Source organism: Calliphora vicina, chromosome 4 (assembly GCF_958450345.1).
Source record: "Calliphora vicina chromosome 4, idCalVici1.1, whole genome shotgun sequence".
NCBI classification, from domain to species: domain Eukaryota; kingdom Metazoa; phylum Arthropoda; class Insecta; order Diptera; family Calliphoridae; genus Calliphora; species Calliphora vicina.
In genome coordinates, this window is record NC_088783.1 from 48,165,929 (window position 1) to 48,184,522 (window position 18,594).

General features: G+C 29.4%; 3 protein-coding genes across 3 annotated transcripts; 2 read left to right on the forward strand and 1 right to left on the reverse strand.

Moving 5' to 3' along the window:
* The first annotated feature begins 476 nt into the window (after nucleotides 1-476).
* Nucleotides 477-1,434, forward strand: LOC135956425 (antigen 5 like allergen Cul n 1-like). Its single transcript, XM_065506916.1, has 3 exons — nucleotides 477-626; nucleotides 687-1,081; nucleotides 1,154-1,434. The coding sequence occupies exons 1-3, from the start codon at nucleotides 513-515 to the stop codon at nucleotides 1,407-1,409; spliced, it is 765 nt and encodes a 254-aa protein (XP_065362988.1). The 5' UTR covers nucleotides 477-512; the 3' UTR covers nucleotides 1,410-1,434.
* Nucleotides 1,435-4,261: 2,827 nt separating this feature from the next.
* On the reverse strand, nucleotides 4,262-5,210 carry LOC135957246 (antigen 5 like allergen Cul n 1-like). Its single transcript, XM_065507952.1, has 3 exons — nucleotides 5,061-5,210; nucleotides 4,606-5,000; nucleotides 4,262-4,529 (listed from the first exon to the last, which is right to left on the reverse strand). The coding sequence occupies exons 1-3, from the start codon at nucleotides 5,172-5,174 to the stop codon at nucleotides 4,274-4,276; spliced, it is 765 nt and encodes a 254-aa protein (XP_065364024.1). The 5' UTR covers nucleotides 5,175-5,210; the 3' UTR covers nucleotides 4,262-4,273.
* Nucleotides 5,211-8,767: 3,557 nt separating this feature from the next.
* On the forward strand, nucleotides 8,768-9,711 carry LOC135957485 (antigen 5 like allergen Cul n 1-like). Its single transcript, XM_065508233.1, has 3 exons — nucleotides 8,768-8,918; nucleotides 8,983-9,377; nucleotides 9,451-9,711. Exons 1-3 carry the CDS (start codon nucleotides 8,805-8,807, stop codon nucleotides 9,704-9,706), a joined length of 765 nt encoding a protein of 254 aa, XP_065364305.1. The 5' UTR covers nucleotides 8,768-8,804; the 3' UTR covers nucleotides 9,707-9,711.
* The last annotated feature ends 8,883 nt before the right edge of the window (nucleotides 9,712-18,594 follow it).

The window sequence follows — 18,594 nt, forward strand, 5'->3', positions numbered from 1 at the left end:
AATTCTAAATAAAAATTCTTAAAATAAATTTTAAGAAATTAATTTTTTATTTAGTTAAATTGAAATCATACCATATTTAATATAACAGACAGTACTAATTTATTCCTAAATAAGTTCTTTAAACAAACAAAACTATCAAATGGAAAATGACTTTAAAATTAGAAATTCATGGAAAATTTTCTTTTAATAAACTAACTAAAATATATCGCTATGTTTTATATTTACAAATATATTACCTAATTGCTTAAAAATGCGTTTATGCATAATATTTGCAAACTAAATAATCTAAAATTATACTCGATAATAATCTAAAAATAAAACAAAATAATATCATCACTTTATGCACATAATAATTCATAAAACACCTGTATACATTTTTGAACTAAAAATTCCGCAAAACAAGTAAAATTCATTAAATAATAATTGGTATATAAGAAAGAGCCATTAAGTGAATAATTCAACAGTTGAGTGTTGAACTCCAAGTTAGAAAACTCCTCTTAAATCTTTTGAAAATGAATCGCTTTGTAGCCTTTTTCTGCCTAGTGGCCGCAGTATCCTCCACCGATTACTGCTCCAACTCGATTTGCAATAATGGTGCTAAACATATTGCTTGTGGTCATAGTGGTGTAAGTATTATTTTAACTTTATAATATTAATTTTATATTAACAATTTTCTATTTCTAAAGCAATTTGCTGCCTCTTGCCCTTCCGATGCTCAAATGGTTACCATTACCGATTCATTGAAACAAGTTTTAGTTGATGCCCATAACGAGAAACGTAACTTAATTGCTGGTGGTGGAGATGCCAACCACAGTCCTGCCTGTCGTATGGCCACCATGGAATGGGATGATGAATTGGCTGCCATTGCTGAGCTCAATGTTAAACAATGTCAAATGAATCATGATAGATGCCGCAACACTGATGCCTTCAAATATGCCGGTCAAAATCTTGCCTGGATGGGTTTCTTCGGTGATGTTGTTGATGCCGATAAAATGAAAGAATCTGTTGAAATGTGGTTTTCTGAAGTTAAGGACAGTCAACAATCCTATATTGATTCTTATCCTAATGGCTACTCTGGACCGTAAGTTTAAAATTATTATAACAAACTGTTAAATTTTTTAAATATAATCGTCTTTTCTCATTTCAAATACAGAGCTATTGGTCACTTCACTGTTATGATGGCTGATCGTAACATTCGTGTAGGTTGTGCTGCTTCCACTTACTCTCCCGCTGGTCAACCTTATAAGGCTTACTTGGTTGCCTGTAACTACGCCACCACCAACATGATCAACTTCCCCATCTATGCTAGCTGCAACCAGGCTGGTACTTCTTGCACCACTGGCACCAACCCCAAATACCCCAACTTGTGCTCCGCCTCTGAGGAATATGCTGTCAACAAATGGTTCTAAATAAAGAGCTGTTTTGTTTGATTTTATGAAATAATAAAGGATTTTAAAATTTAGAAACGAAAGCTGTTTTCAATTAATATTTAGTTTCATTTAATTAAATGAAAGTAATATTTTTAGAGCAGTATTTAGTAATTACCAGGGAAATAAAAATATGCAAATGCATGTTTTTTCTGGTGAGTCTAATGAGCATATGGATAAGATATTTACACGTTTCAGAACTATTTAAGAATTTTGGCATCGATTTGTTAGTGCATATTTTTGCATATTTTATCCTTAAATGCATATTTTTGCATATATTTTTTTAAGAGCATATTTATGTCATATTTTTGCGTTTTAGAGCATATTTTACTGTTTAATAGCATATTTTGACTTTATCAAAACAAATTTTGTCTTACTTATTTTTCGCTGTTGTGTTACAGGTTTTTACTTCCTTTGTTTAAAATTCAAAATTGAAAAATAGATGGCTCTTTTATACCCTTACCCTTACCTATATCTGGATTACTAAGTCATTAATATAGACAGTATGGATGTCTAATGATAGATATTTCAAAGACTTTTGCAACGACGTATATAAGACCATAGTAAGTTGGACCTACAATGGGTCAAAATCGAAAAAATAATTTTTAACCCGATTTTTTTTTCACCAGAAAAAAATTTAAAAAACAAAAAAATTAAATTTAAAAAAAAACAATTCGAAAAATTGTTTTTCCAAAAAATTAAAAAACTTGAAAAAAATTTTTGTTCACCCAAAAATATTAAAATTTTTTATTATAATGTATAATTTGGTGAAGGGTATATAAGATTCGGCACAGCCGAATATAGGTCTCTTACTTATTTTAATATAAAATAAGCACTATTTTATTAATAGCGCCATCTAAATATCAAATTTTAGTTCTAATTCAAACTTAACTGTTCTAAGTGTTAAAGAAATATTGTCTTTTAAATTTGCTCCTATAACATCAGTTGATGTCGAAAGAATATTTTCTATGTATAAAAATGTTTTCAGATCCAATAGACAACGATTTTTATTTGAAATTTTACGTCAATATTTTGTAATTTATTGCAATAATAACCTTAATTGAAGAAGTGACTTTATATTTATATAAAATATAATCGAAAATACATCTATAGGCCTTTTCATAGCTTAAGTTCCTATAGTTTTTATGTTATACTTGTTTTATTACATGTTATTTTTGTTTATTTTATGTTACTTTACCTTTTTAGAAATGAATTGTATTGATTTTTTTAAATAAAAGTATATTTTTTGGTTAAAAATTATGTAAAAGTTTGTTTTTTTAAGAGCATATTTTTTAAATTTTAAGAGCATATTTTAAAGTTATTACTGCATATTTAAAGCGCTTAAAACGCTTTTTTTAGAGCATATTTCCGGTTTCCCTGGTAATTACCTATTAAAAATTGTTACAATATTTTATTTTAACTGGGAGAAAAAATATTTAAAAACAAACTTGGGGTTTTTCTCTGTATATGAAATCTTAGAACAATTTTGAATTCGAGTTAATAAAGTAAAATTTCAAACTGATTCTAATCAGTTATAGTATGTTATTAACAGTATTCAAAAAATTCATAGTAATTCTTTAGTAGACACTACTTATGTTACAAATTGATTTCCTTAATTGAATTTTTCTAAAAACTTGTAAAATAAGCAAAATCTTACTTTTCAAGCTTTTAGATTGAAAAACATGCCCTGGTCATTCATTATATTCATTAAATATGGAAATTTTTGCCCAAATTAGTTTGACACTTTTTCGTTAAATAATTGTCATGTGTGCCCCCTACCTTTAGAAGTTAATTACTATGCATTTAAACATGCAAATAAATTGTTGAAAGTTGAGGATACGTATTATTAAATATGCTTAAAATAATCATCTAAATTATTTTTAAACATTTCATTTAAATTTTAAATTTCGATAATTTATTTTCGTAGTGTGCTTTATATGGGGGCTATATTATATACCGATCGCCACACAGTGGTTTAGAAATGTTTTTTTTAACACATTGACTGCCACATCGGACACATATGTGTTACACTGCACTATGCATTCTTCATCACTATTTGAACTTGTACTGAGTATTTTTTCTAACTCAGTATCCCATAAAAAAATCCTTTTCGCCATTTCGTAAGACCCACTTATTTATAAAAAAAATCGGTTTCTAAGCAGTAAATATTACTGACAGTAGCCTAAATTACAATATTGACGTTTTCGAAGAGATTACGCAAAGAAAATACTGTGGCGCCCAGCATCTTATTTGGTGAAAGTGCCTCGGCAGTCAATGTGTGTAATTCGGTAGATCTGAGGTGTTTTTAAGTAGACCTACGCAAGTTGAGCTTCCTAGGCGGAATGAGGACTATAACCAAAAAGTTATATATGATCCGAATGAGCTGAAATTTTATATGGTTCTTGAGAAAATTTACTGAATAAAATTTTGGTTTTTAAGATATGGCGCGCCTACGGAGGGTCGAAATTTTTTTTTAAATATCAGTTTTATTTGCGTTAAAATTCTGAATAAAATAAAATCAACTTACTAACAGTCTGGTCCCTATAAAAAGTTACACGCATGGACCGATTTTTACCAATTTTAAAAGGCTTCGTCTTTGGGCCGTATATAATTTATGTACTTTGCGCAAAAAGTTTTCATATATAGCCAGCCAGCTAGGCAAGCGGACGTAATGACGGACATCGTTTAATCAGAAAGTGATTCTGAATCGATTATTATACTCTAGACTAATATTTTTGGGCATTACAAACTTCAGAACATATCCTCCCGCTATGATGTAAATAATAAAAAACTCAAAATTTAACATACAATGGATTTTATTAAGATACAATATCGTCAAAATTTATTTAGAACCATTTGTTGACAGCATATTCCTCAGAGGCGGAGCACAAGTTGGGGTATTTGGGATTGGTGCCAGTGGTGCAAGAGGTACCAGCCTGGTTGCAGCTAGCATAGATGGGGAAGTTGATCATGTTGGTGGTGGCGTAGTTACAGGCAACCAAGTATGCCTTATAAGGTTGACCAGCAGGAGAGTAAGTGGAAGCAGCACAACCTACACGAATGTTACGATCAGCCATCATAACAGTGAAGTGACCAATAGCTCTACAATTGAAATAAGAAAATAGGTAATTATATATAAACATTTTTAACAGTTTGTTGTACTAGAATTTAAACTTACGGTCCAGAGTAGCCATTAGGATAAGAATCAATATAGGATTGCTGACTGTCCTTAACTTCAGAAAACCACATTTCAACAGATTCTTTCATTTTATCAGCATCAACAACATCACCGAAGAAACCCATCCAGGCAAGATTTTGACCGGCATATTTGAAGGAATCAGTGTTGCGGCATCTATCATGATTCATTTGACATTGTTTAACATTGAGCTCAGCAATGGCAGCCAATTCATCATCCCATTCCATGGTGGCCATACGACAGGCAGGACTGTGGTTGGCATCTCCACCACCAGCAATTAAGTTACGTTTCTCGTTATGGGCATCAACTAAAACTTGTTTCAATGAATCGGTAATGGTAACCATTTTAGCATCGGAAGGGCAAGAGGCAGCAAATTGCTTTAGAAATAGAAAATTGTTAATATAAAATTCATATTAATAAGTTTAAATAATACTTACTCCATTATGACCACAAGCAATATGCTTAGCACCATTATTGCAAATCGAGTTGGAGCAGTAGTCGGTGGCAGATACTGCGGCTACTAGGCAGAAAAAGGCTACGAAACGATTCATTTTTTGATTAGTGATGAGTTTTCTAACTAAGAGTTCAACACTTGACTGTTAAATATGTCACTTAAGATCAGTCTTTTATATTAAAATTTCATTGAGCATACATATTTAATTCTCTTTGAAATTAGTTTATAGTGTATTATTTATACAGCTGTTTCGTATATTTTATTATATTATATTAAATTGTACATTTATGATTTGTTTGGTTGTCTTTTGTTTTGCATAAACAATATTTAAATAAATACTACCTCTTAGTATCATAGAAAATAAATTCTTCCATTTAAGTTAAGAGCAAATATACTGAACTTTGTTGATAACAAGTTATTAGTTCTGTCCATATTATACTGCAGTACAAACTGATAAACTTAGAAATTCAGGTAATCGGATAAAGCAGGACAAAATTATTTTATATCCTACTAGCGGATACCTGGCCAGTGCTACTACGCTAAAATAATAAACACATTTTATTTGTTGAAAAAAAAAGGAAATTTCAATTTTTACTATTGACAAAACTCGTCCTGCTCATATTGCCAGTAAGATTGAATTTTTCAAACAAAATTTTTCGATACAAAAAATACGCCAGACAACGATACAACGCAAGTAGGGCTTTTAATTTCCCGACCTTTTTTGATTCCCGGGAATAGGTAAATTTTTGCTACATCCCCGGGTACCCGGCTATACCCGGAATACAGTGGTGGCCACCAATTTAAGACAAATACTTGAATTTTTTTCATCAACTGAATTTTAAGTGCGATAGAGCCAAAATAAAAGGACCTCTAAGGGTATGAAATTTATTATTAATGTTTCTAGTTTCTGAAAAATGTTTGGAAAAGTCGGTAAAACATATATGGACAAAGATATGTGGAAATACGTTGACCCACCTCAGCGAACATCCGCTGTTAATAACATGATATGAGCGAAACTAATGGAAGTAAAACTACGAAATTTGGTCCGAATATTTTATAATAATAAAATTATAATGATATAAATGTGAGAAAATATGTTTATATAAAAAAAAAATTTTTGGTCAAGTTGTAGAAAAATGTTATGTGTTCGTGGTGAATATGTATGAATTGATACAGTCGAATAAAACACACTTGTGTGTTAAAACAGTCCTGATGCATACATATTTGTGGAAATATTTGAAAAAATAATTGACAATCACGTGGAATTTAGCAAACAATTTTTGTCTTAAATTCCTGGCCACCACTGTATATAATAATACTGTAAATTAGAAATATTATAACCAAATAAACTTGTTATAATTACTAAATATCATAGCTTCGAATTAATTAATAAAATTAGTGCTTAATTCACTAAAATCTTAATCCATAATTAAAGTATATTAGCCTTTCATTCCATAAATCCATTCCTAATATTTAATTTTTTAGATTCATTCCAAAGCCTTTGTTTAAACTGAATTAATTTTAAAGTTAATTAATACCAGAATTTATTCAAACTTTTAATGATTAAATGTTTGTCAAATCAAATCATTTCCAAAATTAATTGAAAAAATTGTCTTAAGTCGTTTTGTAATAGATTTAAATTGAAAAACAATTTAATCATTTAATAAATTTTTGAAGCTATTTTGTTATGGTTTTGAAGAAGAAATTTAAAGAAGTAAGAATGATTCAATAAGAAATAAATTATATAAATAATGAATTCACTTTTTAAATTTTCATACGAAAAACCCCAAATAAATAATAATAATAATAAGCGGTCTATTATTGCCGAGATATAAGCAAAAACTGTAAAAAACTTTTCACTGTTTCTATGTATTTTCGTCAGTTTTTAATTCCCGGGATTCCCGACTAAAAATCCCGGTAATCGGGTGGTGAAAAATTGGCAAAATTCCCGGGAAATTTGTACCGGGAATTCCCGGGATAAAAACCCTAAACGCAAGTTGTGTCAAATCTATATTTCTAATTAACGGATAATTTATTTTATCTTACGAATTTGCTTATTTCATTTAATTTTTTACTGCTAATTTAATTTATCTAACAATTAGGGTACTTATTCGACTAATGATCGTTCGATTAATCGAATAATTTCTTACGAATAATTATTCGAACAATTTTAAAATGGCCATTTTCGAATAACGAATATTAATGGAATATTTTACGTAGAATAATCGAATAAAACGAATAAATGTTTATATATATATTTAAATTTATTAAATTGCTTAAAATTTTTCATAATTTCAAATTTAAATAAGTAATAATGCCTCACATAAATTGTACTGTTTCTGAAATTCGAGAAATAACTGTAGATGAGTGTTCCGATAGCTTCTTCTATAAATATATAAATATTAGTGCAAGAAGTTACAATTCTAAAAACAAATCTTTCAAAATTTTTAACATAGGACTTGAACCAAAGAAAATAAAAGATACGGAATAAAATATTTGTTATTTAGCTGGCTAAATATTAGAAGAATCGCAATTAATAATCAAAATATTAACTTAGATTAAAGTGTAGTTGAATGCGATGGAGAATGTGATTTCGAAACGGTCGTCGAAAGTGATAGATGACATTTATAATAATTACATTGAAATAGATGAAGGCCATGATCTTAAAATATGTGTATATAAGTGATGTTATTAACCGCGAATGTAAGTGTTGCAAAATACTTACACAGAAAAAAGTATATTTCAATTCAAACATTTATCCCATATTGAACTGGTTTCAATTATTTCATAATTTAATCAAGTATTCATTAGCTCAAAAACAAAATTTCTTGATATTTTCTATTGAATTGTAAGTTTTGAATTTGATTATTTTGACAATTGAATATACAATTTTCGTTATTGGATGAATTTCAAATACAAAAATTATTGAATAGATAATTTTCGTAATTGAAAACACAAAAAATAAAAAAATGTGTTTTCAATTAAATGGATCACAAATTGCAAATATTGACGATACGCTTTTGAATTGTAATTTGAGTTTTTCGTAAAATTTCACAATTGAAATTGTGAAATTTTACGATCGCTGCAACATGTTTATTCATGATTTATAGGTTTTTAGGTTCATCTTCAAAATTTGTCTTTCATTTGATAACCCTCTTGTATACAATTTCTTGGAACCAAAAAATATATCTTGAAAAAACGTTAGCAAAACACCAAATATTTCGGGAATATTCTTACAAAAGTCCATAGTTTATTTTCAGGGGGCCACTAAAATTGTTTTTCGGAAACTTAATGTATAATACATATATAGAAACCAACAGATACCACATTAAACTGTACTTTAAGGGAAAAAAAATGTCTTCAAAATAATAAATTCATGGAAAATTTTCTAAAAACTAAAACATTTTATTTAGATATATTTAATGCACAAATATAATACTTTATTGTTTAGAAATGCGCTTTAGCTAAATATTTGCATACACAATAATAACTAACTAATCTAAAATTATATATTTGATAATAAGTTAAAAATAAAAGAAAATAATAGTATCACTTTATGCACATAAAAATTCATAAAACATCTGTATAAATTTTAAACTAAAAACTCCACCAAAAATAGTAAAATTAATTAGATAAATTTGGTATAAAAGAAACAGTCATTAAAAGAATAATTCAACAGTTGAGTGTTGAACTTCAAGTTAGAAAACTCATATTAAATCTTCTTAAAATGAATCGTTTTGTAGCCTTTTTCTGCTTAGTGGCCGCAGTATCTGCCACCGATTACTGTTCCAACTCGATTTGCAATAATGGTGCTAAACATATTGCTTGTGGTCATAGTGGTGTAAGTATTATTTTAACATTTTAATATGATTTATGTATGTATTAACAGCTTTCTATTTCAAAAGCAATTTGCTGCCTCTTGCCCTTCCGATGCTCAATTGGTTACCATTACCGATTCATTGAAACAAGTTTTAGTTGATGCCCATAACGAGAAACGTAACTTAATTGCTGGTGGTGGAGATGCCAACCACAGTCCTGCCTGCCGTATGGCCACCATGGAATGGGATGATGAATTGGCTGCCATTGCTGAACTCAATGTTAAACAATGTCAAATGAACCATGATAGATGCCGCAATACTGATGCCTTCAAATTTGCCGGTCAAAACCTTGCCTGGATGGGTTTCTTTGGTGCTGTTGATGATGCTGAAAAAATGAAAGAATCTGTTGAAATGTGGTATTCTGAAGTTAAGGACAGCCAACAATCCTATATTGATTCATATCCTAATGGCTACTCTGGACCGTAAGTTTAAATTCTAGTACAACAAACTGTTAAACATTTTTATATAATTTCTTTTGTCTTATTTCAATTGTAGAGCTATTGGTCACTTCACTGTTATGATGGCTGATCGTAACATTCGTGTAGGTTGTGCTGCTTCCACTTACTCTCCTGCTGGTCAACCTTATAAGGCTTACTTGGTTGCCTGTAACTACGCCACTACCAACATGATCAACTTCCCCATCTATGCTAGCTGCAACCAGGCTGGTACCTCTTGCACCACTGGCACCAATCCCAAATATCCCAACTTGTGCTCCGCCTCTGAGGAATATGCTGTCAACAAATGGTTCTAAATGAAATGTTTTGTTTGATTTTAGGAAATAATAAAGGATTTTAAAATATAAAAAATAGTTGTTTTCAATAAATATTTAGTTTTGTTTAATTAAAAAACCCGGGTTACATATTCTAAAAGCCACTAAATTTTTTTATACCCTTCACCTTCGTGAGAAGGGTATATACAAGTTTGTCATTCCGTTTGTAATTTCTACATTTTTCATTTCCGACCCTATAAAGTATATATATTCTAGATCCTTATAGATAGCGGAGTCGATTAAGCCATGTCCGTCTGTCTGTTGAAATCAATTTTCTGAAGACCCCAGATATTATAATCTTCAATAATTCTGTCAGACATGCTTTCGAGAATTTTGCTATTTAAAATCAGCAAAATCGGTCCACAAATGTCTGAGATATGAGGAAAAAACCAAGACAACCTCGATTTTTGACCAATTTTTGACCTATATCTGGATTACTAAGACATTAATATAGAAAATATGGATATCTAATGATAGATATTTCAAAGACATTTGCAACGACGTATATACGACCATATTAAGTTGGACCTACAATGGGTCAAAATCGGAAAACAAATTTTAACCCGAATTTTTTTTTTCACAAAAAAAAATTAAAAAACAAAACAAAATTTTTTAAAATTTAAAAAAAAAAATTTTAAATTTATAAAAAAAAATTTAAAATGACAATCGAAAAATTTTTTTTTACAAAAAATGAAAAAAACAAGTGGAAAAAAAATTAAATTTTGTTTACCTAAAAATATTTAAAATTTTGAAGTATAATTTGGTGAAGGGTATATAAGATTCGACACAGCCGAATATAGCACTCTTACTTGTTAGATTAGTATTTAGTAATTGTCTATTAAATATTGTTACAATTTTACATTATAACTGTGAGAAAAAATATTTTAAAAAAAATCGCAGTTATCAAACTTATGTTTTTTCTCTCTATATGGAATTTTTGAACAATTTTAATTTGAGTTTATAAAGTGTTATTATATTAAAGGGAAATTCAAACTGATTCTGATTAGCCTTAGCATATTATTAATATTCTTTAAAAAAATCAGAATAAGGACAGCGAAAAGAATTATAAAATTTTATTTCAAATTATACAAAAAATAAGTTTTGTAAAATGTTGTAGCTAATTTATTAATACTTAAGAAACAATAAAGCAAAATAAAACTATAAAAATCAGATGAAAAAAGCGTTGCATAACATATTTTTAGGAAAATTTTGAAAGTTTTTAGCAACGTAACCTATCAAGAAACTAAAATTTAAAATTTTCAATTCATTTACCTTAATCTCTTGTAAATGGATTTCTAAACTTCAGGGCCAATGTGACATAGGATTACTAAACAAATCATATCAGTTTTTGAAGATTTCTGAAGACTATTAAAATTAAAAGCAACAATTTTATTTTTTACTTTGATCTTTCAACACTTTATAAACTCAAATTAATTCAAAATTGTTCAAAGATTCCGTATAGAGAGTTTGATATAGATTAATTTGATAAATGAAATGTTGTTAAATATTTGTTTTTCCCTGTTAACGCATTTGGGACACAGGTGTCGCTAAGGTTGAATATGTTTTTTTTTCAAATAGAGCGGTATTTTGAGTTGCCAGTAGGGTTTTTATTCCGGAAATTTCGCCAATTTTTCACTACCCGACTGACGAAACTGACGAAACTACAAAGAAAACAAGTTAGAACTCTACTTTTTTTTAAAAAAAGAAGTGAAATGTTTTTGTTTTACAGTTTTTTGTTCATATCTCGGCAATAATAGACCGCTTATTATTATTTATTTGGGGTTTTTCGAATGAACATTTAAAAAAGCATATGGAAAACTGCACGATCTAGAAATTAATTGAATCTTCAATGCCAAGATTGACCGGTGCGAATTATTCCAGAAAACACTAGTAGAACAAAGGCCCCTACCTTTGATGACGGTATAGAATTCAAGTATAGAATTGATTTTGGGTATTTTGGAAACATGACAGCTTTATAATGAGTATGTTTAGAATATGATGTATTGTAAAAATTCACCTTTGAATCAAAAATTTTGGAAATTTTCGAGATCAACATAAACTGTATCATTTCATTTCTTTTACTAAAAGGCTTAAGAAAATTTTTTTCAATTAATTTTGAAAATGATTAAAAGCTAAATAAAACTGGATGAAAAAAAAAATTAACATTAAATTTTTAGTAGATTTGAATCAACAAATATCACTATGCAACAAATGAAGACTTTTGGAAAAACACAAGATCATGACAGTATAGGTTCGACTCTACTACCTAAGGGTAGTAAAACCCTGTAGGAAGAAAAAAATGTAGGAAGAAAAAAATTTTTTTGCAAAGTTGTAGCTACGGTATATCTGAATAACTCTTGTGAACATAACAATGCAATCCGAATATATCTAGGCATTCTAAATAGATGTCAAAAATCACTTCGTAGCTTAAAAATTTTAGTTTTTTACTATTTTTTGACTTTAAAACAAAAATTGTTTGTTAAAAATGTATGTTCGAGTGTATACTTCTCTATTGTGCTGGAATAATGAAGAATGGGCACTTTATCCAATCTTAATCACGCAAGACCGGCTTGATGCAAGATATGAAAAAACATTAAAATTTTTGAAAGTGGGCAAGGTTTGTGGAGCTTCTGAAGAGTAAATATAAGCTTTTTATATAAGTTTTTGATATCGGTGGAAACCTTATGCAACCTTATGCAGATTGACATTTTAGTGAAATGAATTAATTTTGTGTTTTTTCGGACGTCAATATTTTAAAATGGTGATTTTCCATCAAGAAAAATAAAAAGACATCACAATTTGGAAGTAATATAGATCTAAATGTTCTTAAGTCAATGGCATTATTAATGTTGCCATTCTTTGTTTTCAAAAACCGAAATTCCTAAAACGGGGAAAATGTGTTCCAAAAACTGAGTTTTTTTTAGAAAATAGCCCACTTTGGCGTTATTTACAGTACGATAGTAAGAACGTTTTGTGTGTTTATAAACACTATATGTTGGCTATACAAATATGAGGAGTTTTTGAGGATCGGTGCTTTGCGTTTTTAGAATTTTTTACTCAAACCTAACATTTTGTTTCAAAATTGGCCAATTTTGAATAGGGCTGGGGGGTACAATGTCCGCTTAAGTTAGTCAAATTTTACTTTATACGTTTTTGCATTAAGTTCTCTTTCCAGATCATAAAAAAATGTATACAGCCACGAAGAAAATTAGTTTTTTATAAAAGAAAAAATATGGGGACTTTTTTGGGAAAAAACTTAAAAAATACAAGCATACAAAGTTGAAATATATAAAAAGATGCTCCAACTGGATGCGTGTAACTTTTTATAGAGACGAAATAATTGTTATCAGGTTTGTTTTATTTTCTTTAGAATTTTATAGCAAATATACGTCATATATAAAAAACAAATTTAGACCTTTCGTGGGCCCATCATATATAAAATAAAAAAAAGATCGAGCAAAATGAAAAAAATAAACCTAAATATCTCTTGAACTAAAAGAGATAACCTACAGATAAAAGCATATTTTTGTATACCTTCTCAAGGACTATCTATATTTTAAATTTCAGCGGATAATAATTGGCTTTTTGGTGATTTTTTTTAAATGTGTGACATTGAGGGTCCACTCACTGATCCCCATTCCGAATACCTCAGCCGAGTAAATAATGCAGCACAACATAAAAGTGTGGACTTGATCATACTATTTTAACAAAAAGTCTTTGTTATAGCGTCAAAAAATAGTAGAAACGAAAATTGTTAAGGTACAAAGTGATCTTTATGTGCTATTTAGAGTGACTAGACATGTTCAGAAAGTATTGATATGTTCTCAAGAGTTGTTCAACTTTACCGTGGATACAACTTTGCTAAATATTGTTAGTGAAAAATTAGGAGACCCTGGAAGTTATTCTAAAGTAAAAAATAAATTTTCTTCCTATATTTTTTCAACAAAAGTGCACGAAAAAGCAATTTTTTGGAAACAAATTTTAACAAAATTTATTTGGCGGACTCTTAGCTATATTATTGCCATATAAAGTTAAGCCGTATCACAAAGTCTGAATTAGCTGTTAACCAAAAACTGATGACACCTTTTTTAATCGCCCCACTGATTTTCAGAAACTTTGGGGGCCCATAAAAAAAAATCGGTCACCAAAATGGACAAACTGAGTATAGGGTTTTATTATCCTTTGGTAGTAGAGTCGAACCTATATAGTCATGATCGTGTGTTTTTTTCACTGTTGCACTGTGTATTTAATCATTCAAAGTTTGAATAAATTCTGTTATTAATTAACTTTAAAATTAATTCAATTTAAATGAAGCTTTTAAAGGAAGCTAAATAATTAGAAATTTGGGAAAGGATTTATGAAATGAAAGGCTGACATTTTTTATTGCGGATTAAGATTTTAGAGAATTAAGCTCAAATTGTATTAATTAATTAATACGAAGCTCTATATATAATGATTATAACACTAAGTTATTATAATAAATTTGGCTATAATATTCATAGTTTACAATATTATTATATATTTCGGGAATAGCCGGGTACCCGGGAATGTAGAGCAAAATTTTACCGATTCCCGGGAATCAAAAAAGGTCGGGAAATTAAAAACCCTAGTTGCCAGTTACTCTAACCAAATATTTACAATCAAAACTTAATTTTTATTTTGGTAGCTTTAAAAAACTAGTAAGTCTCTATATATGTTTGAAACTTTTTCTTTTTTTGTAAGTGATAGAATAAAATATATTTTTGTAATTTTCAAAACATTTTTCTGATAGAATTAGTAAGAATTTATAAGCAAGTACGAGTATTAATTATAATTTATTGTAATTAATAATTATAATCTACTATAATACGAGGTTTCTTGACTTGTCTGGCATATTTATTTCTTAATAAATAAATACTCCTAAATATTATTTACGATAACATTTTTTTCGAGTCATTTTGGAATAAAAAACTCACCCACCCACCCTCAACTATGCTAGGGCCATCTTGATATTTTCAAAAAATTTAAAATAGTTATAGCCCTAGAGTTCATTCATATCCATTTAAACCTCAGCGGTTTTGTTTTGTGTGTGAAAGGGTTAAAATGTAATCCAGCATTTCTAATAGAAAATTTCTAAATACTTCTGTGAAAATATCTAAACCGAGATTTTTAATTAAACGAAACTGCAGGCAGGACTGTGGTTGCCATCACCACCACCAGCAATTTAGTTACGTTTCTCGTTATGGGCATCAACTAAAACTTGTTTCAATGAAATGGTTATGGTAACCATTTGAGCATCGGAAGGGCAAGAGACAGCAAATTGCTTTAGCAATAGAAAATTATGAATTAAAAATTCATATTAAAAAGTTTAAATAATACTTACTCCATTATGACCACAAGCAATATGTTTAGCACCATTATTGCAAATCGAGTTGGAGCAGTAATCGGTGGCAGATACTGCTGCCACTAGGCAGAAAAAGGCTACAAAACGATTTATTTTAAGAAGATTTAAAAGGATTTTTCTAACTTGGAGTTCAACACTCAACTGTTGAATTATTCACTTAATGACTCTTTCTTATATACCAAATTTTATTTAATGAATTTTACTTTTTTTGTGAAATTTTTAGTTCTAAAATTTATACAGGTGTTTTATGGATTATTATGTGAATAAAGTGATGATATTAATTTGTTTTATTTTTAAATTATTGGATTGGTTAGTATGCAAATGATTTGCACAAAATGCATCTTTAAACAATTAAGTAATAACTTCATATATAAATATGTATTTTATGAATTTCTAATATTGAGATCATTTTCAATTTGATAAGTTTTTGTTTAGAGAACGTTTTTGTTGGTTTCTTATTTTAGAATAAATTAGTAATTTCTGTTATATTAAATATAGAATGATTTAATATCAAAATAATTAAAAAAACTAATTTCTTAAAATTTAAAAATTTTGACTCAAGAGATTCAGATATTTTCTAACTAATATTTAGTACAATTTAAACTTGCAGACAAAATATCCACATAAACATGAATAAGCACTAAGGAAGCGGCTAACCATTTGGTTTTCTCTAAATATTACAATATATTGTTACGTTTTAACCTTTTCAAAACGTTTGGTTTATTTCCTTTAAATAAACCCGATACTTTTGATTGCAAATAAAAGCCGTTTAGTAGTTTAAAAATTGTAACAACTCTTTATTTATTCAAAATGTACAACAACAACAGAATTAAATAGCCACTCAATGTTTTTTATACACGTTTATAAATTCTCAGAAATACAGACACAATTTATAATGTACACGAATTTACTTGAAAAACACAACACACTTTAAGGCACTCAGTTGATGTTTATTCGAAAAGCGTCTCTGATAAACTCACTTACGACTGCAACCTCTGCCACTATTTATAACACTGCCATCTGCACTCGAATATTCTAGATCTTACTAATACATCGCCATCTGTGGTGTACTTTCTACAATGTTCTTTAACTGAATATTCGAATTCGAATACAGCGTTGCCAACTTACGATCAATGGTCAACTGAAAGCTTTTATTTAATAATGCCCACAGATATGTTACAGTTTGCTATTACAGCACTGTTATTTGAAAGCATTATGCTACTTTTAAATCAGCCCTTAAAATCGTTATATTTGAATTCAAGTACAATTTCATAACAATATTATTCCAGAAATACTGTGGAGAATTTAAGTATTTTGTTGGAAAGTCTTTGCGTATACAAAACTAGTACTATTAGTACTACCGTACGATATGGCGAATGGTCTTTGATGGTGTGGAGATCTATGTCAGCTGCATGACCTGCCAATCTTGTATTCATTGAAAGTAAAATGAAAAGCCGAGACTACTTACAAAATTTTAAAGGCCAAAGTAAGTGCTAAAAATTTAGGTCTTGTAACTCCATTGGTCTTTCAGCAAGACAACGAACCAAAGCACTCCGCCAGAATTGTTAAGGAGTGGCTATTGTAAAACGTGCATATTGTATACTAATTGTTGACTCTGACTGGGTCCTAATGAAATTCTAAGACGATCTAGCTATCTCTATCTGTCAAAACACCATAGGGCCCAAACGAAAAGAGCTAGCTGGCTGAAAATTGTCACAAATACTCTCTGTTGATAAGTTGTGTTTGTCAAATGTGCCCCGGAATATTTTTGAGCAGTCATAAAAGTGTTAATTATGTGGCAATCTCCATCAAATGTTGCATACATTAGTTCTAAGTTCTCTGAAATTATACTGTAAAGTATGGCAAAAATTGGGCAACTTTTGTCCCTAGTCCCCGTACAAGGACCCCCTCAGAAAATGACTTGAACATACATAATTGTCTTGCAATAACTATTATCGTGTATGAACCAGAGATCAGCAATGAGTAGTGAAAAAGTGAGTACAATCGAATCACGACTCAAAATTTCAAGTACTTATACGCATTCATATTTATAACAATGTTGTCGATATTCATATCCACTCGTAAAGTTTGAGGCAATCATCATACTCATACTTAACAACATTTATGTCCTTTTTGATTTCGACTCCATTAACCCAGATATGCCGAAGGCTTGAGCTTGATCATTTTAAAATTACTTTTATATTATTTTGGAAGCAAATGAGAAATAAAAAACAGTGCAATTAGAGTTTTTTTAAAAATTTATTGAAAAACGTGGTTTTTTAAGTCGTCCAATATAGAGGACATTGGGATCACAACAACAAAACTAAAACGCAATAATGAAACATTCATGCATATAACAATCAAGCTAGTCTTCATAAATATAAATTCCAAAAAAATATAGAATTTATTCACTTGTAAATGTACAAAATTTGACTTTCAGTACAAACTAGATATGTCCATAATGACTGAATATGGGCATTATGAAAATATCACAAATTAAAAATTCAATAACTCAAAAATAGTAGCAAAAAATAATGCGATCACACAATCTCCCATGAGGTATTGGTGAGTACTAAGTATGTGAACAAAAAAAAATGGTATTTTAATAAAAGTGACGTATCCTGTAAACAAGAACTACATGTAGTACAGTCGGTATATCTGGGTTAAACTCAATTTCTATAGACGAAGCAAAATGAGTATGATTCGAATACTCATATGAGGTTGTGTGTTTCAGTGTTGCCAAATTACGAACATTAAAATAGTCATTACGAGGCAGTGATGGGATTTGAACATTTATATTTAGTGCCAAATTGATGTATAAATTGTGCCAAAATGGGTTCAATAGTTCCAAAACTACTATTCACAAAATAAACCGAATTTATATCTCTTTTTGACACCATTTTTTATACAATTTGTTAAAAAGTAGTGGTAATTTAATTGAAACATACTGCGTCATGTGCTATAAACTTATTTGCAAATGGCATAATGTAATTATGGTGGCCTCATGCGGGGTTCTGACTAGAATTATTATTTTTTTTATTTGCTAGTTTAAGTGTCCAATATTTGCGGATTAATATCTGCAGTGAATCGGAAAGTAGAAATAGCTGATAAAAATGTGTGTAGGAAAACATAAAAAAATGGATCATTCCAGTGCTTAGGAAGATTTAAGTGACTTGAAAATACATTATTCAAATAGATTTTTTGTCTTAATTAGCTTTTTAGATTGTTTCCAATTTATTTTCTCAGCACACAGAGCCAGCTACAGGTTTCTTCTTTTTATTCATATTTTACTCACTTTTTTGAAAACAAAATGTGTCATTTATGACGATTCAGATTGGATGACTTCCGTCCATTATACTTAAATATATGTTTACGGGAGCGGCAGCATACAAACCCGTCTAGAATTATTTCGTACTCCTTTAGAATTTGAGCAAAAATTTCCATTTTGCGCTTTTACCCTTACGTTTTTGCACTAATTGAAAAACTC

Excerpts from the sequence above, each read along its gene's own strand:
- LOC135957246 (XM_065507952.1), bottom strand. The coding sequence starts at position 5,174 with ATGAATCGTTTCGTAGCCTTTTTCTGCCTAGTAGCCGCAGTATCTGCC. Across the intron at positions 5,001-5,060 it reads TTGCTTGTGGTCATAATGGA|CAATTTGCTGCCTCTTGCCC; the intron begins GTAAGTATTATT and ends CTATTTCTAAAG. Across the intron at positions 4,530-4,605 it reads CCTAATGGCTACTCTGGACC|AGCTATTGGTCACTTCACTG; the intron begins GTAAGTTTAAAT and ends TTTCAATTGTAG.
- LOC135957485 (XM_065508233.1), top strand. The coding sequence starts at position 8,805 with ATGAATCGTTTTGTAGCCTTTTTCTGCTTAGTGGCCGCAGTATCTGCC. Across the intron at positions 8,919-8,982 it reads TTGCTTGTGGTCATAGTGGT|CAATTTGCTGCCTCTTGCCC; the intron begins GTAAGTATTATT and ends CTATTTCAAAAG. Across the intron at positions 9,378-9,450 it reads CCTAATGGCTACTCTGGACC|AGCTATTGGTCACTTCACTG; the intron begins GTAAGTTTAAAT and ends TTTCAATTGTAG.
- LOC135956425 (XM_065506916.1), top strand. The coding sequence starts at position 513 with ATGAATCGCTTTGTAGCCTTTTTCTGCCTAGTGGCCGCAGTATCCTCC. Across the intron at positions 627-686 it reads TTGCTTGTGGTCATAGTGGT|CAATTTGCTGCCTCTTGCCC; the intron begins GTAAGTATTATT and ends CTATTTCTAAAG. Across the intron at positions 1,082-1,153 it reads CCTAATGGCTACTCTGGACC|AGCTATTGGTCACTTCACTG; the intron begins GTAAGTTTAAAA and ends TTTCAAATACAG.